Source organism: Leucoraja erinacea, chromosome 30 (genome assembly GCF_028641065.1).
Source record: "Leucoraja erinacea ecotype New England chromosome 30, Leri_hhj_1, whole genome shotgun sequence".
NCBI classification, from domain to species: domain Eukaryota; kingdom Metazoa; phylum Chordata; class Chondrichthyes; order Rajiformes; family Rajidae; genus Leucoraja; species Leucoraja erinaceus.
This window is the reverse complement of record NC_073406.1, coordinates 11,776,968-11,801,817: the sequence shown is the minus strand read 5'-3', so window position 1 is coordinate 11,801,817 and position 24,850 is coordinate 11,776,968. Positions and strand designations below refer to the sequence as shown.

General features: G+C 45.6%; 1 protein-coding gene across 3 annotated transcripts in view; it reads right to left on the bottom strand.

Moving 5' to 3' along the window:
• Positions 1-1,568: 1,568 nt before the first annotated feature.
• The window catches only part of LOC129711641 (guanylin-like), a 46,939-nt gene continuing 23,657 nt past the window's right edge, over positions 1,569-24,850 (bottom strand). Inside the window, exons 3-4 of one of the 3 annotated variants that reach the window (XR_008725883.1) lie at positions 7,082-7,268; positions 1,569-3,860 (exon numbers count right to left, since the gene is read on the bottom strand). Coding sequence is in view for 1 of the 3 variants with exons in the window: in XM_055659439.1 (XP_055515414.1) it covers positions 3,775-3,860; positions 7,082-7,268 (273 nt within the window). In the remaining 2 variants the exon portion in view is untranslated. The remainder of the gene's footprint in view (positions 3,861-7,081; positions 7,269-24,850) is intronic. The other 2 variants (XM_055659439.1, XR_008725882.1) reach the window with 2 other exon arrangements.

The following is a 24,850-nucleotide window of genomic DNA, read 5'->3' as shown; positions in this document are numbered from 1 at the left end:
TGGAGGGATATGGACCAAACACAGGCAGATGGGATGTATAGATGGGACATGTTGGTTGGTGTGGCCAAGTTGAGCCGTAGGGCCTATTTACATGCTGTTTGACTCTGTGACTATAACCTCCCTTCACCCTCTCTCTTTGCTTGCTCCCTCACTCTCGCCACCTCACTGTGCACCCAACTCTTTGGGCATATCGCTGGGTGAGGCCTGTATGGTCGTGAGTAGTCGCCCAAAGAGTTGTACAGGTGCACAACCTTTTATCCGGAGTTCCGGAAACCGAAAAACTCCGAAAACCGGCCATTTTTCCCAGGATGTCGTCTGCACACCAAAGCTCGCGTTTGGCGCCAAACTTGACCCGAAACGACCCACGGTCAACCCAGGTCTGTACTACTGTAGCGGCTGCCTCCTCCCCGGAGACCGGGGAGACACTTAAACTTCTATAAATTATTGCTTAAATGTTAGTCAGTTAGTTTGGAGAGCTTTTATGTGAAGGGGTAAACTTTAATTCTTAGTCCCCTACCTGGTTGGAGAGGCGGGGAGCGGTCAATGCCTTACCGGGTCGCCGTGCAGTAAGCTCCGCATCGCTGTGGCCGCCAACTCCCAGCTGGGGCTGCGGGTGTCCGGCCGCGGGCGGCGCCAGTTGTAGCTCCGACCCCGGCAACTCTATCCCTGGCTGCGAGGCGCTCCAAATCCACCGCCACCCGCGGCTGGACGCCCGCAGCCCCAGCTCCGCGAATGTTGGGAGTCGGCGGCGTCGCAGCGCTGGGATACCAGCGGGGAGCGGGCAATGCCTTACTGGGTTGCCGTGCGGTAAGCTCCGGAGCGCTATGGCCGCCGACTCACAACATTTGCGGAGCTGGGGCTGCGGGCGTCCGGCCGCGGGCGGCGCTGGATTTGGAGCGCCTCGCAGCCAGGGGTAGAGTTGCCGGGGTCGGAGCTCCAACCGGCGCTGCGCGCGGCCGGACGGAGCCCCCAGCTCCGTGATGTTGGGAGTCGCCGACCAGGTAGGGGACTAAGAATTAAAGTTTCCCCCTTCACCCACCCATCCCACCACCACCACCACCACCACATAAAATCCCTCCAAACTAACTGACTAACATTTATGCAATGATTTACAATGATTCCCCGGTCTCCGGGGAGGAGGCAGCCGCTCCAGACTTTTCAAGCCGCCCGCGCTACCTACCTAATCTACGCTAAAAATCTTCCATTCGGAAATCCCAAAATTTCCGAAATCCGACAAGTGTCTGGTCCCAAAGCTTTCGGATAAAAGGTTGTGCACCTGTACCTTGTTCTGGTCGCCGCTGGATTTTCAACATGTTCAACATTTCCGGCGACCAGCTGCGATTATGACGGGTGCCGGCAAGTCGCCGAAAAAAAAATCGCACCATTTTCTGCCTGTTCCAAAATGTTAGTCTTTCCTTTAATTATTGTCAATGATGTTTTGTAATTATTACATCAAACCGAGATATTCTCATGGAATTTCCTTGATAAGGCAGACTAAGATTCAAGTCAAAATTCAGTTTAATTTTTATACTCATTTTATCAATAGTAACGTGCACTGGAACTGTAGCCCAATAGGAAACCTAGTATAAAATCACGTAGTTGCAATTTGAGCATGAGAAAGGCACAGACCAAAGACATTTCATCATTCTTAAACATTCTTTATTTTGTCGCCCATATAAAAACATCATTCCCACAGTCTCCAAGTACTTGTACAGGTATACACCTTAAGGGCCACTTGGGTGTTATCACAACATCATTTACACGACATCATTTACGCATCACGACGCGCACGTCATGACGCACACGTGGTGCGCGCATGGTGCGTATTACGCGCGCATGGTGCGTGGTGACCTAGGCAGTCACGCGCTGTCACGCGAGGCGCCCCAGGATTTTGGGATGTACAAAATCTTTGCACGCCATCTGCGTGATGCGCAAAAGACGCCCAAGTGGGACAGGTCCTTAACACAGTACATTCCAGACTATGCCATAGGGCAGCTTTTCTCTTTTATTGTATTAATCAGCTATACATCCACTAGATAAAGAAAACCTACAGGATTTTCTGGTGTCGTTTAATATTGTCATTGATCGGGCGAGGTGAGATCTAGAGTCAACAGTCAAGAGCGTTTTATTGAAATTCTTAATTTGCAGCAGTTCTTGTCAATTAAGAGACAAAAGGTGTGAGGAGCTTTCCCTCATAAACTGAGTCATCGGAAACACTGCATGCCACAGTCTGTCTACTAATCCACTACATCATACGAAAGGTGGATGATATTTCAATTAATTTTTAGTTGTACTGAGCTCTTCCACTGAGGCATTGTAATGACATAAAAGAGAGAGTGCACACAATGTTTTGACAATAGAGAAGATAATCTCATTGATTAACAAGATTGAGACGGAGGGAAATATGAGGGTTACCCCATTCTATACTTTGAAAATAATTTATTATTAATAATTGCTTAGATTTATTGGTAGCAAATAAATGCCTCCTTCATATTCAGAGGATATCAATGATTATTTTGTTGTATTGTGAATTGACTTCAGTAAAATCAGAGATTCACAAAACCCAGGAACAGGCCCTTCAGCCCAAATCGTCCATACCAGAGAAGATCTATCCAAGCTAGTCCCATTCACCTGGGCTTGGTCCATATCCCTCTAAACCTTGTCCATCCATGTACCTATCCAAACATCTTTTAGACATTGTAATTGTACCCACCTCTGCAGCTTCCCCTAGCAGTTCATCCCACATATTCACCATACCCTGTGTGAAAAGCTTGCTCCTCGTGTCCCTTTTATCTATGCACGTACACATGGGATTCTTGCCACCCTAGCCAGAGTGCCGACTGTAAGAGCGGGTGGGTTATGGTCAACTTATGAAAGATTGGTTTGGGCACAGCTGGTGTACGGTGAACAGTTCCTGGGAGTTTTATAGGAAAGGATGCAGCGAAGATTCAGCAGGATATTGTCAGGGATGGGACATCTCAGTTATGGGGAAAGACTGGATAGAATGGGATTGTTTTCCTTGGAGCAGAGAGGCTGAGGGGTTCCTGATTGGGAACAATTCACAATGCGATAATGTAGATAGTAAGAAATGCGTTCCCATAGCAATGCAATCTAAAGGCAATGATTTAGAGTAAGGGTAAGAGGTTTGGAAGGGATGCGAGAAAGAACTTCTTCCAGAAGTTGGGTGGACGGTGACATTCACTGCTGAAGTGTGTGGAGGAGGTAGGTACTCTCATAAGATCTAAAAACTATCTAGATGAGCACTTGAATTCCCAAGGCATAGGAGGTATTGGATAATGTGCTAGTAAATGGCACTTTGAGAATAAGCTAGTAAATGTAGATTGGTACTCGATGGACAAAGTGGAAGATGTGCTTCTGTGCTGTGCATTTAAATGTTTTATGTTCTAACCTGCTTCAGCACTGTATGACTCCATGACTCTACAATTACAAACTGTGGTTAGCAATTAGACCCCCATTACATTTTTGAAAATATACAGGGACAAGATTATATTCCTCCAACAATAACTTCCATAAGTTCGTGGAGGTTAAAAATAGAATGGTGCTCTATTGTTACTGGGTCCTTAAAGGGATGCTTTTGCTTGTGCAATGTTGATCTGGTCTTAGTCAATGTGGACCAGGTATCATTCACACACTGCTGATGACAATTCATAGCTCTAAGTACATCTAGTGACAAAACTGGCTCATTAAAGAATTTAAGACAAGATGCTTTTCCGGTTAATGTCCTGTTGGTTACGTGCCGATATTGAAGCTGCATTACACCTTCGGGCCCGAAGAAGTGCAGCCAACGCAGGAAGAAAATGCGCAGATTTCACAAGAGTACGGGTTCGCAGCAATCTGTTCTGGAAAGCAAAAATTATAATAACGTTAGTTAATTATTAATTAATTTTAATTATTAATTAGTTAGTTATAAATTATAATTTTAGTTTAGTTCAGAGATACAGCGCGGAAACAAGCCCTTCGGCCCACCGAGTCCGCGCCGACCAGCAATCCCCGTACACCAGCACTGTCCGTCGCACACTAGGGACAATTTACAATCTTTTCCAAAGCCAATTAAACCTTACAGACCTGTACATCATTGGAGTGTGGGAGGAAACTGTAGCACCCGGGGAAAATCCACGTGGTCACGGGGAGAGCGTACAGACAGCATCCGTATTCAGGATCGAACCCGGGTGTCTGGCGCTGTAAGGCAGCAACTCTACCACTGCGCCACTGTGCTGCCCCATAAGTAGTCAAAATTGCTTTACAAACCACACCTACTGAGTTCCATTCAAAACGACTTATTAACATTTCCTGAGATATCTCAAAGAAAATGGTGGAATTGTTTGTTACGCAGCATCTGTGGAGAGAGAAACTGAATCAATGTTTCACATTAAAGACTTTAGAGGAGAATTTTTCGCTCCTCCTCTGTTCTAGTGAAACATTTTCTATCTGATGTGGGGTTAGCTCTGCGTAACTGCCATTTAGCCTTCTGTTCCCAGAGTTTTTTTTCACATTTTCAGCATCTGAGGTTGTTCATTTATGTTCATCTCATTCCTTGGAATGAGTGGCAGAAATCACAGGAAACTAGCACGGTCAAAAAGATCCAAGAATTGATTAATGTTAGACACATCCTAATCCAATTTAAAATCTTACATAGACTATACTAATCAAAAACCAAACTGAATAAAATGTTTCCAAATGCCTCCCCCATCTGTGATAAATGTCTATCTCAAGAAGCAACCATAGCACACTCCTTCGTATCTTGTATAAAACTCCATAAATCTTGGAAAGAAATCTTTGAAATCTTCTCAAAACTATTTAAAATAAAATTGGACCCTAACACAGAATTGATTATTTTCGGAACAATGGAAGGCTGCTCTGAGCTAACTTCATTTCAAAATTGTTTCCTTAACTATGGTTTGATAACGGCAAAAAAAGCCTATACTCAAATTTTGGAAAAATGCACCGACCCCAACACTCAAAATGTGGATCACAAACATGTCTGAAATGTTACATCTCGAAGATATGAGATTCGTTCTAGCAGGAAAATCAGAATAATTCTTAAAGATATGGTCTCCTTTCATCGATTTATTATGTGTAATATGGTGCAACATAACTCTGGTAATTAACCGTTTCAGAACTAGGTGTGGGGTGTGGAAAGATATGAAGTAGGTATATCCCTTTTCTTTTCTGTTCTGTTTTCTCTCTTCTTTTTTTTTCTTCTTTTCTCTCCTTTTTTTTATTTTTATATATTTCTTTTGTTTACTCTTTTTTTTGCTCTTGCTTTTCTGGGCTTCTCTTTTTTTCTACCTCGCTGTGGGCTCTTTCTCTCTATCTATCCACAAGTTACCAATTGTTAACTTTTGGGGCCTACACATCACTACTTTCCTTAATCCTTTCCTTTCTTCTTTCTTGCGTCTATTATTTTTATATTGTTAAATTTAAAACAAGAAGTTGTACACGGAATGTATTATGTTACATGCCATGGTTTATACGACTGTACATTGCTTCTAATAAAAATAAAATTAAAAAACGTTTAACATTTTTTTTTAAATCCGAGAAGAGCAATGGAAACAAAATCTACAAACAATAAACGTGATAAAATAGAAACCTTTCACCCTGTGGTGCAGTTGGGGAAAAAAGAGTGCACCAGCTGGATATTAATGATGTACACTTTCCATAACCTTGAGCATTCGATCAATCGATTGATTGATTGACACTTAACTATCACATGTGACATATCACAGCGAAATTCGTTGATTTGCATACCATACACAAGGTATGCAAAGAGTCTCCATGTATAGGGCGCTGACAAGGTTACAAAGTGTTCATTACGGTCCTCGATGGTCCCTTAAAGTAGATATGAGGGATGATAAATAGATTTGTGATTAGTACAGGTGTCAGAGGTTATGGGGAGAAGGCAGGAGAATGGGGTTAGAAGGGAGAGATGGATCAACCATGATTGCATGGCAGAGTAGACTTGATGGGCCAAAAGGCCTAATTCCACTACTATTCCTTATGACATTATGACCTTGAGCAGGACAAGGTTACGCAAAGAGTGGTGGGTGTCGAAAGCATGCTGCCAGGGATAGGGATGGAGGCAGATACGATAATGGTGTCTTAGAGGCTTGTAGATAGGCACATGAATGTTCAAGGAATGGAGGGATGTAGTTCATGTGCAAGCAGGTGAAATTAGTTCAGCATGGACATTATATCCCTATGCTGTACTTTTCTATGTTCTATATTCTACCTCCTCCCCTCTTAAACTATTAAGACAATTGGAGGGGCAGTAGGAGAAGCAGGAGGTACTTAATAAGAAGTGCTAATGGAGTATCAATATGTTGTCAGGCGATGGTATCCAAGATTATGGAACTATTTGGGTATATGGAGCTAAGATACTGTACAAACCAATTGTCATACAATTGTCTGTACCTTCTCCCCATGACCTGCATGGGTTTTCTCCGAGATCTTTGGTTTCCTCCCACACTCCAAAAACACACAGGGTTGGAAGTTAATGACTTGGTATAGAATATAAAATTGTCCCCAGTGTGTGTAGGGTGGTGTTAATGTGCAGGGATCACAGGTCGGAGCGGACTCGGTGGGCTGAAGGGCCAGTTTCTGAACTGTATCTCTGAACTAAACTAAAACTAGAAACTAATTGAAAACAAACATGAACTCTTTCAATGGGAGGTCAAACCCATTTCCCATCTTGTTTTCTTCCTGAGATACTAAACTTAGCTCTTGCTCCACCCTGGGAAGCTCTGGCTAAAATATAAACAAGAAAATCCCTGGAGATCTTTCCCCAGAAAGAGGGCTACTGAGTGCGCACTCAGACTGTGCCCTCACTGCCTGAGAAGGTAGGTGCTTGCACAAGGTGCTAACATGCATGCAAGACTATGGACCAAGTGCTAGTAGTAGATGGCATGAGGTTAAATGCCTACTTGTTGGTCAACGTAGACATGGCTGGCCAAGATGCCTCCTTATGCGTCTCATATCCCTACAGCGCTCCCCATAAATAACCCGTATATAATTGTTAAAATCACAAAATATCCGGTTGTCTACTTATCCTGGGATTACTTACTCAGCAAGAGAAAGACATAAGGAGCATCGGTCTTGGAACAAACGGATCTGAAGGAGTCGAGGAGGGATGGATTGTTGCACAAATCAGTGATGGCGGAGAAGGAGAAGCGAGAGTTTTTATACATGTCATCGTCCATCAGCCCCTTCAGTTGAGTAACATCGCTCAGTTGGAACTGGTAATCTCCCAACTTCGTAGGGGAAAAAAAACAACAGCGTTTAGCTACAGATCTGCAAGTTCATTTACAATCCACATTTTAATTTAGTTTGGTTTAGAGATACAGCGTGGAAACAGGCCCTTCGGCCCATCGAAACTGTGCCGACCAGTGATCCCCGCACAGTGACACTATCCTACACACACTAGCGACAATTTACAATTTTACCAAAGCCAATTAACTTACAAACTTGTACGTCTTTTGAATGTGGGGGAAACCGGAGCAGATGGAGAAAACCCACATTGTCACAGGGAGAACGTACAAACTCCGTACAGACAGCACTCGTAGTTGAGATCAAACCCCGGTCCCTGGCGCTGTAATGCAGCAACTCTACCGTGCAGCCCTATGTTCATCTGGACTTTTCAACATCTTCCTCCATTTAATTCCATTTCTCCTTTTCCTTCATTGTGGTTCAGCAGGTGATGCCGCTGCCTCCCGCTCCTGTGACCCAGGTTCAATCCAGACTTGGGCTGCTGGCTGTGCTGAGTTTGCACATTCTCCCTGTGACTGCAAGGGTTCCCTTCACATACTCCAGTTTCCTCCCACATCCCTAGGGTGTGCTGGAAGAGGAATTGGCCACTGTAAATTGTCTCAGTGATAGTTTTAGTTAAGTTTGGTTTAGAGATACAGCTTGTAAACAGGCCTTTCGGCCCACTGAGACCAGACCGACCAGCGATCCCTGCATACTAACACTATCCTTACACACTAGGGACAATGTACAATTACACCTAGCCAATTAGCCTACAAACCTGTATGTCTTTTTAGTGTGGGAGGAAACCAGAGATCCCGGAGAAAACCCGAGCAGGTCTCGGGGAGAACGTACAAATACTGTACTGACAACACCCGAGGTCAGGATCGAACCCAGATCTCTGGCGCTGTAAGGCAGCAACCCTAGCACTGAACCACCGTGCCGGAAGGTGGGAGGAAGAGAGTAACTTTCAAGGAAACACATTGGGATTAGGATTAATCGTATTGCACTAAAATGTGCTCAATGGTCTGCTAACTCATAATGGTTTCAATTGCTTGCATATACAGCATATCTTGCCATTTGATATACGTTGAATGGCTTGCAATAGAACATAGTGGTTGAGAGATCAAAGCAGCAGAGTCAGAGGTGCTGCCTTTCAGATGAGACATGTATCTAAAGCTCTATCTATCATCTGCCGTAGATATAACAATATTTATGACATACGTTCTTCAATAGTTAATCTTCTGCAGCTATCCCTAGAACAAATACAACATTTTACGGATGTTGGAATCCCTGAAAGGCAGGTGATCTAATCGTTCCTTGATCTCCCGATTGCCAAACACTTTAACTCCCCTTCCCCTTTCTGTCCTGGACCTCCTCCACTGTCAGAGTGAGGCCAAACAAAAATTGGAGAAAGAGCACCTCACATTTCACTAGGCAGCTTCCAGTAGTATGAATATTGACTTTGCTAACTTCAAGTAACCCTACAACTCTCTCTCCATCCCTCCTCCACCTTAGCAATCATGCTAGTTTCACTGTCGTTCACTGTTTGTATTACTCGTTATCACCTTCTCCACAGCCAACAATGGACCATTGTGGGCTCCACCTTTCCTTGATCATTATTTCTGGCTTTGATTTATCCTTTTGCATGTCTTTCATTCATTTGGTCTCTGTACCTTTTCATACTTCTCTTTTCCCTCTCCCCTGACTCTCAGTCTGAAGAAGGGTCTCGACCCAAAACGTCACCTATTCCTTTTCTCCAGAGCTTTTTTGTGTCTATCTTTGATCTAGTCCTTGCTGAGTGGCATTGTGTTGAGCCTTGATGTCCTTGTACATCAGTTGCTGAAATTAAGCATGCAGGTACAGCAGGCAGTGAAGAAAGCTAATGGCATGTTGGCCTTCATAACGAGAGGAGTTGAGTATAGGAGCAAAGAGGTATTTCTGCAGTTGTACAGTGCCTTGGTGAGACTTGCGTAGGTTCACGAGGTTAATTCCCGGGTTGGCGGGACTGTCATATAATGAAAGAATGGAACGACTGGGCTTGTATTCACTGGGAATTTAGAAGAATGAGCGGAAATCTTATAGAAACATAAAAAATTATCAAGGAATTGGACACGCCGGAGTCAGGAAACTTGTTCCTGATGTTGGGAGAGTCCAGAACCAGGGGCCACAGTTTAAGAATAAGGGGTAAGCCATTTCGAACTGAGATGAGGAAAAACTTTTTCACCCAGAGTTGTAAATTTGTGGAATTCACTGCCTCAGAAGGCACTGGATGCATTCAAAAGAAGTTTAGATAGAGCTCTTAGGGCTAGCGGAATCAAGGGGTATGAGGAGAAGGCAGCAACGGAGCACTGATTGTGGATGATCAGCTATGATCACATTGAATGGCGGTGCTGGCTCGAACTGCCGAATGGTCTACTCCTGCACCTATTGTTCAGCTATCCATGCATCTATGATGCAGGTTGCTGCATCTCCTGCAATAGTGACTACATTACCGCATAACACACAAGTGACTGTAAAACACATTGTGTAGTCACCATCAGTGTAATGCTTAGGAAGGAACTGCAGATGCCGGTGAAATGTTATTTTTCACCATCCCTTCTCTTCAGAGATGCTGCCTGTCCCGCTGAGTTACTCCAGCTTTTTGTGTCTATCTGATGTTTTTTTTATTGCCTCACACTGCGTATACAAACCTACAACACAGCGATAATATAAAGCACGATAAAGCACATTGCAAATGTTAAGAGAGAATTGTGCTCACCCGAATCGAAACAGCAGCGGAGACACCACACAGAGAGGCAAAGAACAGTGCCAAAGCTACAAACATCCTCATGGTCGCTGACCTCTGGAGTTCAATGCTAACTGGCAGTAGGTGAGTTGCAGTGGCTTCTGTACTGCCAGAAGCTCCGAAGGTCTTTTAAAGTCTTGGTTAATGTTTATCAGTCTGAGGCAGTTCCAACAGTGTCACAGAACGAATTAAATCCAAAAAGAGTCTATAATTATCAGCCGCTCTCTCATGGGCAGTAGAGCTTCTCCAATAGCCTTCAACCAAGGAGCTGGGTTTTACAGGATAAAGATGGCAAATGTACGGCAAAATGTGCATCGTACATATGTATTATGTACGCATGTAAAACATGCATGCGTGCAGAAACCATTCACAATACATGCACATATACATGTGTACACTGCAGCAATAAATTGCCATTGACTCACACACTTGGATCTTGGCTGTTGCTGGACTGGCAAATTGCTATTAATACCTTGTCTTTCAAGGTAGATGCACAGAGTCTCTTGCCCTGTGTAGGTGAATCGAGGACCAGAAGACATGGGTTTACGGTGAAGGGGAAAAGATTTAATAGGAATCTGAGGGGTAACTTTTTCCACACAAAGGGTGGTGGGTGTTATGGTACAAGCTGCCAGATGAAGTGGTTGAGGCAGGGACTTTTAACATTTAAAGAACAGTTAGACAGGTACATGAAGAAGGATTTTGGTCCGAAACGTTGCCTATTTCCTTTGCTCCATAGATGCTGCTGCACCCGCTGAGTTTCTCCAGCTTTTCTGTGTACCTTCGATTTTCTAGCATCTGCAGTTCCTTCTTATACACATGGATAGGACAGGTTTGCAGGGATGTGGGCCAAACGTGGGTAGGTGGGACTAGTGTAGCTCGAACATGTTGGCCCATGTGGGCAAGTTGGGTCGAGGGGCCTGTTTCCATGCTGTGTCAGTATATGGCTCAATGACGCTATAACTTTCAGGTGAATTGAGAGAGCAGGAACCAGAGCTAAGATGAATGGAAGGGAAGTGAAGCAAACATTGTCTGTGGATCCACATACCAAACCAGTGAGATTTCTGAATATGTAAAAAGGAACTGCAGATGCTGGTTTAAATCAAGATAGACACAAAAAGTTGGAGTTACTCAGCAGATCAGGCAACATCTCTGGAGGAAATGAATATTTTGGGTCGAGACCCTATCTTAGAAGCAGTTTTCGACACGAAAGGTCGCCTATTCCTTTTTTCCAGAGATGCTGTTTGACCCGCCGAGTTGCTCCAGTTTTTTGTGTCTATCTCAATAGTCGGACAGTAGAGTATTGGAGGTTTCACTGTGTACGTTAAATGAATGCACTAAGTGTGTAAATTGGTTTTAAGTAGCAGAGGGAACGATCGGACAAAATATTTAACTCTGATATAATGAGGTCTGCGTAGGCAGAGAGGGAGCAGGTGATGCAGTAATTTGGTTGATAGGTTACGAGGGAAATTAGGAAGAAACAACACAAACAAAGACATTTAAATCTGTGATGGAGGATGATTAAAAGGAAAGCATAAAATATTGAGAACAGTGCCGTTTTCACGAATCCCCTCTGTCACCCGGACAGTTTAAAACTGGCTTGTCATCTCTGTCTGAGTTCACTTTAAACTGAAACCTTGACTCCTATAAAATAATTTTCCCTGAAGCTTGAGAGGTGATCTTATAAAAGTATATAAAACCACAAGGGACATAGGGCAGTAGTGTGGTGCAGGGCAGCATTGTATTGTAGCGGTAGAGCGCCAGAGACACAGGTTCGATTCTGACTACGGGTGTTTGTCTGTACAGAGTTTGTACTGTGATCTGTGTGGGTTTTCTCCAGGAAGCTCCTGGAGTTTCCTCCCACACTCCAACGACGTACAGGTTTGTAAGCTAGTTGGCTTGGTATAAATGTAAATTGACCTGATGTATGTAGTGCGTAGCATTAGTGTGTGGGGATCGCTGGCTGGTGCGGACTCGGTGGGCTGAAGGGCCTGTTTCCGAGCTGTATCTCTCATACTAAAAATACATAAAAACTGAACATAGATGAGGTGAGTAGCCACAGTCTTTTTCCCCCAAGGTCGAGAGGCATAAAACTAGAGGGCATAGGTTTAAGATGAGAGGGCAAAGATTTACAGGGACATGAGGGGCAAGTTTTCACACAGAGGGTGGTGGGTATATAGAACAAGCTGCCAGAGGAAGTGGGGGAGGCGAGGTACAATTACAAGATTTAAAATCAATGTTGCTCAGGTTCATGGATAGTAAAGGTTTAGAGGAAGACACAAACTGCTGGAGTCAAAACCATTCTTCAGACTGGTCTGGGGAAGGGTTTCGGCCCGAGACGTCGCCAATTTCCTTCGCTCCATAGATGCTGCTGCACCCGCTGAGTTTCTCGAGCAATTTTGTGACCCTTCTTCAGACTGATGTTTAGAGGGATATGGGATAAATTCAGGCAAATGGAACGCTCAGGAAGACCACTTGGTCAGCATGGTCAAGTAGGGCCGAAGGGCCTGATTATGTGCCCTATAAGTTTATGACTCATCACCAGTCATCTGGCACAAATTCCTTTACACATGTGATCTTACATCATAGTTCTCCTTCACTTCACCTCCTTTTGGTAAATGTGGACATATATCCAGGAGATTCATCCTTATTCAATTGGGATAGATTGGCAATTCCTTTCTGAGATGCTCTTCTGTCCTCTTTATTCTTCGGATATCTCCCCACTAACCCCGTGTCTCTCTGGTGGAGAGATCACTCCAGTGGATCGTGTGTGTCTGACCCCACCTGGTGGATCAAGAAGGAAAGAGAGTTACGGGAAAACGCATTGGCTCCCTCTGTCCAAGTCCACTGCTGCCCCCTCCTGGAGTCGGTGAGAGCTGCACTGTCCAACACACCGGTGTGGAAGAAGCTGGCTAGCGGAAAGAAACATTTTCAAAAGCTGAAGTGATGGGAAGCGAGGGCAATGTGGAATTGGGGGAGTTACTTGGTACTGGGTTTTCTCCGGGTGCTCCGGATTCATCCCACATTCCAAAGATGCACAGGTTTGTAAGTTGATTGGCTTCAGTAAAAAAAAATTGTAAATTGCCTTTGTAGGATGGTGCTAGTGTACGTGGATCACTAGTCGGCGCGGACTTGGGGATCACTAGTCGGCTGGCCCTTTGAGCCAGCATCGCCATTCACTGTGATCATGGCTGATCAACCACTATCAGTACCCCGTTCATGCCTTCTCCCCATATCCCTTGACTCAGCTATCTTTAAGAGCTCTATCTAACTCTCTCTTGAAAGCCTCCAAAGAATTGGCCTCCACCGCCTTCTGAGGCAGAGAATTCCACAGATTCACAACTCTCTGAATGAAAAAAAAATTCCGCTTCTCTGTTCTAAATGGCTTACCCTTTATTCTTAAACTGTGGCCCCTGGTTCTGGACTCTCCCAACATCAGGAACATGTTTCCTGCCTCGAGCGTGCCCAAACCCTTAATAATCTTAAGGGTTACGCCGCATCTGTTCCCAGGATGAGACATTCCATACCAGGGCATCGGAAATGTCCTTGTTCTTCAGGGAACGGGGATTCCCCTCCACCACCATAGATGAGGCTCGCACCAGGGTCTCATCCATACCACACAACACTGCTCTCTCTCCCCATCCCCGCACTCGCAAAAAGGGCAGAGTCCCCCTAGTCCTCACCTTTCACCCCACCAGCCGGCAAATACAACACATAATCCTCCGCCATTTCTGCCACCTCCAACGTGACCCCACCACTCGCCACATCTTCCCATCTCCCCCCATGTCTGCCTTCCGCAAAGACCGCTCCCTCCGCAACTCCCTTGTCAATTCTTCCCTTCCCTCCCGTACCACCCCCTCCCCGGGCACTTTCCGTTGCAACCGCAAGAAATGCAACACCTGTCCCTTCACCTCCCCCCTCGACTACATTCAAGGACCCAAGCAGTCGTTCCAGGTGCGACAAAGGTGCACCTGTATCTCCTCCAACCTCATCTACTGCATCCGCTGCTCAAGATGTCAGCTGATTTACATCGGGGAGACTAAGCGGAGGTTGGGCAATCGTTTCGCCGAACACCTCCCCTCAGTCCGCAATAACCTACCTGAACTCCCGGTGGCTCAGCACTTCAACTCCCCCTCCCATTCCCAATTCGACCTCTCTGTCCTGGGTCTCCTCCATTGCCAGAGTGAGCAACACCAGAAATTGGAGGAACAGCACCTCATATTCCGCCTGGGTAGCTTGCGTCCGGCTGGCATGAACATTGAATTCTCCCAATTTTGCTAGCCCTTGCCTCTGTTATTCTTAACCCAAAGCTGTCTCCTCCCATCCCCCCCGCCCCCGGGCTCCTTCTGGACTCCTCCCAACATCAGTCTGAAGAAGGGTTTTGGCCTTTGCCTATTTCCTTCGCTCCCTAGATGCTGCTGTGCACCCCTGAGTTCTCCAGCAATTTTGTGTACCTTAATAATCTTATATGTTTCAACAAGATATCCTCTCATCCTTCTAAATTCCAAAGTTTACAAGTCCAGCCGCTCCATTCTCTCAGCGTATGACAGTCCCGCCACCCCGGGAATTAACCTTGTAAGAACCTAGCAAGAATGACCTTCCTCAAATTAGGGGACCAAAACTGCACACAATACTCCGTGTGGTCTCACTAGGGCCCTGTACAACTGCAGAAGGACCTCTTTGCTCCTCTACTCAATTCCTCTTGTTATGAAGGCCAACATGCCAATCGCTTTCTTCACTGCCTGCTGTACCTGCATGCTTAAAGATTCATCTTTATTAAATTGGGCTAGATTAGCAATTCTCTGTTTTTTTGTCTGAGATGTTGCCCTTTTTAATCACCCCTGATTTGTTGGCGGGTGGAAATATCAAAGACTAGAGATCACAGCTTTAAGGTGACGGGGACAATATTTAAAGGAGATGTTGTAGTAAATGTGAGACTGATGTTTTGATTTTGTGATTTATTTGATCTTTGTAATTTCAGTTGCACAAAAAAAAAATCTTAAATTCCTTTTGCTGTCTTCCCGAGACGATCGACAATAATCCAGCAGATGGCAGTCTAACCCACTCTTGGGGACCGAGGTTAACGCTCTCGCTCTATCAAGAGATCCAGCAGATGGCAGCATAACCCACACATGAGGTGTCTGTCAAAAGCTGAGCTCAATGCTTTCTTCACTCAGGACCACAGAGCCTGGAGAGCAAAAATGTTTTAACTTTTTCCCTTGTAAAAAATTACTTATACAATTATTTAAACAATGAACAATGACAATGAAGGACATTCCTTCAGGAATCTAGATGAGGAGGAATTTCTTTGGTCAGAGGGTGGTTATAAGATCATAAGATCTTATAAGAAAAGATTCCAAAGGCGCTGGTCAGGCCGCGTTTGGAATATTGTGAACAGTTTTGGGCACCATATCTGAGGAAGGATGTGCTGGCTCTGGAGAGGGTGCAGAGTAGGTTTACAAGAATGATGCCAGGAATGAGTAGGTTAACATGGTGAGCGTTTGACAGCACATGGCCTGTACTTGCTGGAGTTTAGAAGAATGAGGGGAGGACCTCATTAAAATGTACAGAATAGTGAAAGGCTTGGATAGAATGGATGTGGAGAGGATGTTTCCACTAATGGGAGAGTCTAGGACTAGAGGTCAGAGCATCAGAATTAAAGGACGTTCTTTTAGGAAGGAGATGAGGAGGAATTTCTTTAGTCAGAGGGTGGTGAATCTGTGGAATTCTTTGCCACAGAAGACTGTGGAGGCCAATTCAGTGGATATATTTAAGGCAGAGATAGATAGATTCTTGATTAGTACAGGTGTCAGCGGTAATGGGGAATGGGGATAGGAGGGAGAATGTACGTGTATGGAAGGAGATTTTGAGGAGGATTTAAATGAATTCGAGAGATACACAAGGGAGTAATGCTGAGGGTTTGTGCAGATATAAAACAGGAAAAGATTGATAGACTATTGGAAAACCATTGGTGGTGAGGGTCAGGCAGTGGGCAGAGGGCATTGTCCAGGTTTGGATTCCCAAGTGTGGAGAACTAGGAGCAGTAGATCGAGGGCAGCTGGAGGACATAATTGAGATAAGGAGTGAGAGCTCAGTGATTAAATCAGTTAAAGCTCCCATTTGTTACCAGAAATCAAAACATGACCTGGGTCAGTTCCTGAACTCTGGCAAGGAACAGTTCCAACATCAGCTGGGTTCCACGACAATGCTTCTCCTTAATTCCATCTGTAGTTTTGGAGAGTTTCGCTAGACTGGCTGACTCTGTGGGCGTCTGGTATTAAACCACACCACCCAAACCCGGATTGTATTGCCCGGCTGCGGAAGGCAATCGGCACCGAGGTTGCCCTTCTAAAGGCTCAGCTCAGATTCTACGTACATGACATAGGTATCCATTCATTATTCAACTGTTTGTTTGCTACCTCGGGAGAATGTAGTGGGTTTGTATTGTGAGCAACTGCAGGGTCGCTGGCAGACGTGGGTCAGGGAGCCTGTGTGGGGAGGAACTGCAGATGTTGGTTTAAACCGAACATAGTCCCAAAAAACTGGAGTAACTCAGTGGGACAGGCAGCATCTCTGGAGAGAAGGAATTGGTGACATTTCAGGTCGACCTAGTCTGAAGAAGAAGCCACACACACCTTCTTTACCAACCTTTCCCACTACTTATCCCATTTTCTGGGATCTATGGAATTACACCTCAAGATCCGCATATTTCGCTTGGGTAGCTTACACCCCAGCGGTATGAACATTGACTTGTCTAACTTCAAGTAGCCCTTGCTTTCCTTCTCTCCCTATCCCCTCCCCCTTCCCAGTTCTCCGACCAGTCTTACTGTCTCCGACTACATTTTAGCTCTGCACCGCCCACTTCCCTGACATCAGTCTGAAGAAGGGTCCCGACCTGAAAAGTCACCCATTCCTTCTCTCCTGAGATGCTGCCTGTCCAGCCGAGTTACTGCCCAGCTTTTTGTGTCTATCTTCGGACCAGGGGGCCTGGCTGTTTCTCCATCTCAAAATCAATAGCAGAGATGGACAATGACTGACTTTGTCTGATCGCTGTGGGAGAATAGGGAGGCAGTTGGTAAAGTGTATCATCCAAAAGCATCAGGGAAAATGGTATCAAGTATAAAACTCATGATCGGACTTCTCACATGCTAGTGGTGAACTACCCGATCTTCCAACCTACCCCGTTGTGGCCCAGTGGACAAGGTTCTTTTCTCTCTCTGTATCCCATCGTATTCCTCCCCGCATGAGTATCCTATCTAGTTAGTAGCCAACCTCTCCATGCCAGATGGTTGAGGTTGAATATTTTTTAGAGTCATGTGTTTGGATCATTTTCTTTTTCCGTTGTCCCATTAAAGTTTAGAAGAGCACAGCTCAGGAACAAACCCTAAGACCCACAACATGAGCACTGAACAGCGTGTCCAATTAAACATATCTCCTCCGTCTGCACATGATACATATCCCTCTATTCCACCCATATTGATGTGCTATCCAAAAGCCTCTTGAATGCCATGATCATATCTTCCTCTACCACCACCTCTGGCAGTGTGTTCCTGGCACCCACCACCCTCTGTGTAAAAAACCTGTCCCCCACTCCATCCATCCATCCATCCTTCCATCCATCCACCCATCCATCTTTCCTTCCTTCCTTCCTTCCTTCCTTGTTTGTTTGTTTGTTCCCAAAACTCCAGAAAATCATTACATGATAGCACGACAATTTTAGGGCCACCTTTACTCACATTGTCCTATGATGTGCAATAGCATGTTTCGTTCAAATTGATGTTATATTTTAAAAGTTATTGCCTTTTTAAACTTTAATAAACCTGGCAGTCGCACTCCCACTTACCAGCCGTGCCTGCGCAGTTGGGGGAGGGTTGCCATGCCCCGTATCCACGTGTGCGCAGTTGGGGTAGGGTTTCCGGGCCTGCCGCCATTTTGACATCGCCATTTTGACGCCTCACAACGGGAACCCGTCAACCATGCCTGCGCAGTGGGGGGGATATGGGTGAGTGGTGGAATATTGTGTTGGGAGGGGGACCCAGCAGGTCCGTGCTTGGTCTAGACTCCTTTAAACTTTGCCCCTCACACCTTAAAGCTATTCCCTCTGGCCTTTGACATTTCCATCCTGAGGAAAAGGTTTTGACTATCTACCCTATCCCCACCTCTCATCATTTTATAAATGTATATCAAGTCTCCCCGCAGCTACCGATGCTCCAGAGAAAACAATCCAGCTTCTCCCAATAGCTCTCTTTGCTTTATACTTCCATAAACTAGTTACAGAAAACAAGTGTAAATATGCAGAAAGGACAAAAATTTAGCACGAACCTGGCTCAATATGTGATGAAGAAATCCACGGACAGGAAGCAGACCCCACAAAATGGCTGCTGACTGAGCTCCATCGGTCTGTGAGATGGGCTTTACTCATTTAGTTTAGTTTAGTTTAGAGATACAGCGCGGAAACAGGCCCTTCGGCCCACCGAGCCCGCACCAACGATCCACGCACATTAACACTATCACACACGCATTAGGGACAATTTTACATCTATACCAAGCCAATTAACCTACAAACCTGTACATCTTTGAAGTGTGGGAGAAAACCGAAGATCTCAGAGAAAGCCCACGCATGTCATGGGGAGAACGTACAAACTCCGTACAGACAGCACCCGTGGCCGGGATCGAACCCGGGTCTCCGGAGCTGTAAGCGCTGTAAGGCAGCAACTCTACCACTGCGCCACCATACCTCCCCATTTGAACGAGGAATGTCTAAGATAAGACTGAAGAGATTCTCAGAACCACAAATTCGGGATCCACAAATGTGTGAGCCAGTGCTTTCCCGGATCAGCCTGGTGCCAGTCCAGAGCACTCTCCCTGCATCTCCTCCCTGTTTAAAAACAAGCTTGGCGTTATTTTTAACAGTAATTATTGTTTATATGGCAGGTCTTGATTGGCATTGGATTTCTTCTGCTGTCAGACTCGGGAGAAGCGTATTTGAAACTTTCTGCTGTCGGGTAATAATTGATACTCCTGGACGCCAGGAAATACTGAGCAGAAATGGATCATCACCACATTCTCAGGGCAGACCCAGTTGGCTTCAGTTTAATCAATGTTGCATGGCTTTCGATACCATCCTTGGACTGGGCTCTCTCCCACTGACCAAGTCCAAGCCAACACAGTGGAGACGCCCTGTACAAATATGTTTGTAAACAGAGTGATCGGGGCATTTCATATGTTTGATGAAACTTCAAAGCGTTTTCCATTTCGACAACGTAAAAGGAGGCTTTTTGTACACTTGAGTTTATTCCAACTCACAGTGCAATCCCATTCCCCACTAATTTTCCTTGCGATCTATTCTCCCCACCCCCCCCCCCCCCCCCCCCCCCCCCCCCCCCCCACCCCAAGTTCCAGCATTGCCTGTACCCCAAAGGAAACCCAGAGAGAATGTGCAGTCCAACATAATTGCAGTAAAACATCTTTTGTACTCAAATCCTTTTGTCAATACACGACCTGTCTGAAGAAGTTGTCTCAACCCAAAGCGTCATCTATCCGTGCTCTCCAGAGATGCTGCTTGATCTGCTCCAGCACCTTCTGTCCTCATGTCAATACACTGTCTTCCTTCCTAACAGTCTGCTGTACATATAACATAGAACTGTACAATGCAGGAACAGGGCCATTCGGCCCATCAAGTCTACTCCTCCATTCAATCATGGCTGATCTATCTTTCCCACTCAACCCCAATCTCTTGCTTTATCCGCTTACATAATTCCTGACACCCATACTAATCAAGAATCCATCAATCTCCACTAAAAATATCCACTGACGGCCTCCACTGCCTTCTGCGGCAATGAATTCCACAGATTCACCACCCTCTGACTAAAGTAATCCCTCCTCATCTCCTTTCTTTCTGTATGTCTTTTTATTCTGAGGCTATGACTTATTGGCCGAGACTCGCCCACTACTGCGAGCATCCTCTCCACATCCCCTCTATCTGGGCCTTTCACTATTCGGTAAGTTTCAATGAGGTTCCCCCTCTCATCCATCTAAACTCCAGCGAGTTCAGGCCCAGTGCCATCAAACACTTATCATATGTTAACCCAATCATTCCTGGGATCATTCTCGTAAACCTTCATCTGGCCCCTCTCCAATGCCAGCACATCCATCCTCAGATATGGGGCCCAAAACCGCTCACAATACTCCAAATGATGTCTGACCAGTGCTTTATAAAGCCTCAACATTACATTCCAGTTTTATATTCTAGGCCCCTTGAAATAAGCTTTGAGTTGCTGCTGTCAATAGAAAGACTTGTGCCTCACATGAACGCAAAGGAGAAGTGTGAAGCATTTCTCACAGACGTGGCCCGTAGACCACGTATCAAGGCAAGGCTCGGGACATTTAATTAGTTTGTTTTCACAGTTGCCTGGGTGTGCCTCACTTCTGTGCAGGAACTTTCAAAAGAGGCAACGGCTGGCCGATGGGGTGGCAAAACCAACAACAGAGAGATCACAGAAGCACAGCAAACATCTGATTACAATCTTGGGGACGGGTGTCATTTATAGCTCGTGAGCTGAAAGCACAGACAAAAGCTCTTGTGGTTCATTTCCAAACCATGTGGCCGACTCTTCCACTAGGGTGACCTGAAGTTGCAACTGAAATGAGGCAGCGTCTGAGCCACATGAAGAGTCACGACAATCATTGATTAAGGCTGTGAACCCACGCCAACAAGCTTGACTGCTTTGGTAGAGATTGGGCCACAAACTACAAGGAAGAGGGCTTGGACTGCACTTGTTCTTGCTGCTGGCATTTGCCTCAAGGGAGAGTTAGTGGCTACTTAGACAGAGAAATTCTTCAGGCGGCTGCCTGACCCGGGGTCTTGGACCTCATGTCGGAGAGCATGATCTTCCAGCATATTAACACACCGGTTGTCTGTCTGGGTCAAAAGCACTCACAAGCTTATGTGCTCATCCACTGGATTACCAGGAGAGGCAAGCTGCAAATTATTTGAAGGGTCCCAGAGAAGATGACAGTTCCTGGACTCGCAAAATTGGTCTGGGCCATTGTCATCGATAGGCATCTCCCCATCATGACCCCAATCAAGTTAATTGGTGATAGGAGCAGGATTCGGTCATTCGGCCCATCATGTCTACTCTGCCATTCATTCATGGTTGATCTATCTCTCCCTCTCAACCCCATTCTCCTGCCTTCTCCCCACAACCCCCAACACCCATTACCACAACCCCTCTCACCTTGCAATCGTGACCCCTCACTCTATAATGGAGATTTTGGCAACCCTGCATTGAAACATTACCCTGCCCCCTCAGTGATCGGGAAACTCTGTCAGCTCCTGCAAATGTGACCACCCACCAGCAGCCCATCCCCAATACCCAACGCCGGTGAACTCCACCATCACCACGACCCACTGGTCTGAAGAAGGTTCCCGGCCCAAATCCGAAACGCCGCCTGGCCTCATCCTCCACAGATGCTGCCTGAGCTGTCGGTTTCTTCCTAGCACTTTGTGTTTTGCTCAAAATTCCAGCATCTGCAGCCTCTTGTGTCACTCTAACTATACTCTTGTGTCTTCATAGCTTCAGAAGGTTGTCTTCTCCCAAGTCCAACTATCAGTATCAGGGGACGTGAGGACAAGGTTGGTGGAGGCCAGTGGGGTAGTGGAGGGGGGGGAGGAAATGTTACAATCACAGATCGTTGTGAGATGATGTAGTGGGTTGGAAGTATCAGACCCACAGAGTTAGAGTCATAGGGTTGGTGGTCGCTCTAATGGAGGAGTGAGGTCTCAAACCATGGTGACCACCAGGTAAGATGGGACCTGGCATGGGAATGGGGCAGAAGGGGGCAGCGGAGGGCTAAAGGGTGGTGTGAGGAGGGGCAGTGAAGGTGCAGTGGAGGGATACACGCTCAGCTTCTAGAAGAAGTGATGACCCACAAATCTAAAGTTGACCTCTGAGCAGAAAACTGCCCAAATACATTTCCTCCCAGAGAGCAAACATGTGCAGTGTGTACAGTAACCTGATCACCTGGCCAGACTAAATAGCTCATTCCCAAAGAAAATTGTTTCGAAAATAACTGAGCGTGATTGATGTTCAGACTGTGTGTGTGTGTGTGTGTGTGTGTGTAGCCTGAAGATAACTTCAGCAATGAATGACTCCTCTTTCTTTGGATTATGAGTACGTGCGTTGAAAAAAAAAGGGGTTCTAAGTACCAAATACGTGTTTGAATTGAATTCTGTCTTTAATTTGTGTACTAGTCATGTCTCTAATATTTATTTCATTCCATTTATTACATGTTTTTCCTCTACTTGCTACATTTTTGCAAGGTGTCCTTGAGACTCTTGAAAGGCGCCCATAAATAAAAGTTATTATTATTATTATTATTAAATACGTACATAACTGGGAATTAGTGGTTTTAAGGGAAGACAGACAGTTGAATGGCCGTTGTGAGCAAACCATCACTATCGGGCAGAGTGAGTCTGTGACCTACCTCTCTTCAGCCCCAGTCTGGCTCTGGTCAATGGAGCTTACTCTTGGGGAAAGGCACCTCTACTCCACCAAGGCTGCATGCTCTCCTCATGACATTACAGTAGGCAATTAATCTACCCACTCACCTGCCTTTGGGGTAAGGGAGGAAACGAGAGCACCCTGAAGAAATCCACCTAATCACATACTCAGGGAGAAAGTGCAAACTCCACACAGTCAGCACCAGGGGTCAGGATTGAACCCAAGTCACTGGAACTGTGGGACAGCAGAACCACTACGCCTACTTTAACTTTGAAATTTTTTTGCAAAAGGGTCAGTGACTGGAAAGTTTAACTCTGTTAATCTCCCTCCACTGATGATATCTGGCCTGCTGAATATTTCTTGTATTTTCTGCTCTTATCCCTTAAAGTTGACAAACCCTGGGTCTAGATATCCATGGAAAACGGCTCTCGGTTCCTTGGATGTGGAGGTGTTATGGGGTGAGGTCTTCCCATCTCAGCTCCCTCAATGCAGCTCTGTAATCTTCCATAGTCCAAGTTTCAGCGGTCCGATGGTTCAATGGTTTCTTTAGTACCACTGAAGTACTACTACCACCATGGGGTGGTCACGGTGGCACAGCAGTAGAGTTGCTGCCTTACAGCGAATGCATCGCCGGAGACCCGTGTTTGATCCCAACTACGGGTGCTGTCTGTACGTTGTACGTGCTCCCCGTGACCAGCGTGGGTTTTCTCCAAGATCTTCGGTTTCCTCCCACAATTCAATGACACTCCAGGTTTGTAGGTTAATTGGCTTGGCAAATGTAATAATTAGCCCTGGTGGGTGTAGGATAATGCTAATGTGCGGGGATCGTTGGACGGTGCGGACCCGGTGGGCCGAAGGGCCTGCTTCCGCACTGTATATCTAACCTAAACCAAACTCTTGTCCGTGGCTAGAGTGCATTTGGCCCCATGAAAGAGATGCCATCCGATAGCCTGAACCTGAGCAGTCTGAGATCTAGATGTCCAGGTCAGCCTCAATGTGCGTCCACTTCGAACTCAAGGTCTTCTGCAGACATGAATTAGTTTGTCCACAAAATGTGGTGATAGCCAAGTACTGTTGCCCAAAAGTGACAAGGATCTGCTTTCACGCCCACATTCAGCTGTTAGATAGTCTTCGATGCCTTATGCCAATATTGGTGTCATATTCGCACCCATGATGAAGTTGACCATGGGAGAGGCTCGGACATTTTATCATTCAAGTTCAAGGCCAAATTGAGAACTAGGTAAGATATAAAAGTCTACTCATGAGGATAAACCATGTTAGTCAAACCATTCCCCAGGTAGACATCGAAAATAAGCGTACGCCACAACTACTCATGCTGTAAGTATAGATAGAGCAATAAGCAGAGAAGCTGAAATAATAACATCATCACTGTGTATTTATGCACCGTGAATCTGACAGTGTCCTTGCTAGACTTGTCTTCATAACCTGCCATGTGGAGCATTTTTGGCATCGTTCAGGCTGTGATGAAAAGGCAATTGACAAGGCATGAGCACTCTCTTTTCAATATTTATTGGGACTTTTCACACTAATGTTCAGAATCAGCAAGTTCTCTCTCACAGATAGACACAACGTGCTGGAGTAACTCAACGGGCCGGGCAGCATCTCTGGAGAAAATAGATCGGTGACGTCTCGAGTCAGAACTCTTCTCCAGATTTCCTCCGGGATCTGAAGAAGGGTCGCAACCCAACATCACCAATCCATTTTCTCCAGAGGTTCTGCCAGATCCATTGAGTTGCTCCAGCATTTTGGGTCTATCTTTGGAAAGGGTAAGGAGGTTTACCAGAGTGATGCCTGTATTAGGGGTTATTAACTATAGGATGAGGTTGGACTGATTTGGATTATTTTCTCTGGAACTCCGGAGACGGAGCGGTGACCTGATAGAAGTATATAAGATTGTGACTGGCATAGATAGGGCAGACAGTCAGAACATTGTTCCCAGGATGGGAATATCACTAGAGGGCATAGCTTTAAGATGAGTGGGGCAATGTTCAAAAGGGATGTTTTTTACACAGGGGAACATGCTGCTGGGGGTGGTGGTAGAGGTAGTAGAACCATTTCAAAGGAGATTTGGAGATCCCCCTCATTCATCATCACTCATAGTTTTTCAGACAGATGAATGCCAGTGAGATCTTGTGTCTTATACATTCTATCAGTGACTACATCCATTCATCTTTGCTTTGAGTCAGTTTAGGGTTTTCAAAGGTTCTAGAGAAGATGAATCTGTGGTGTGGGCTTGGACAACCAACCACACATGTAGGAAATTGTAAAAGGAAGCAGATAA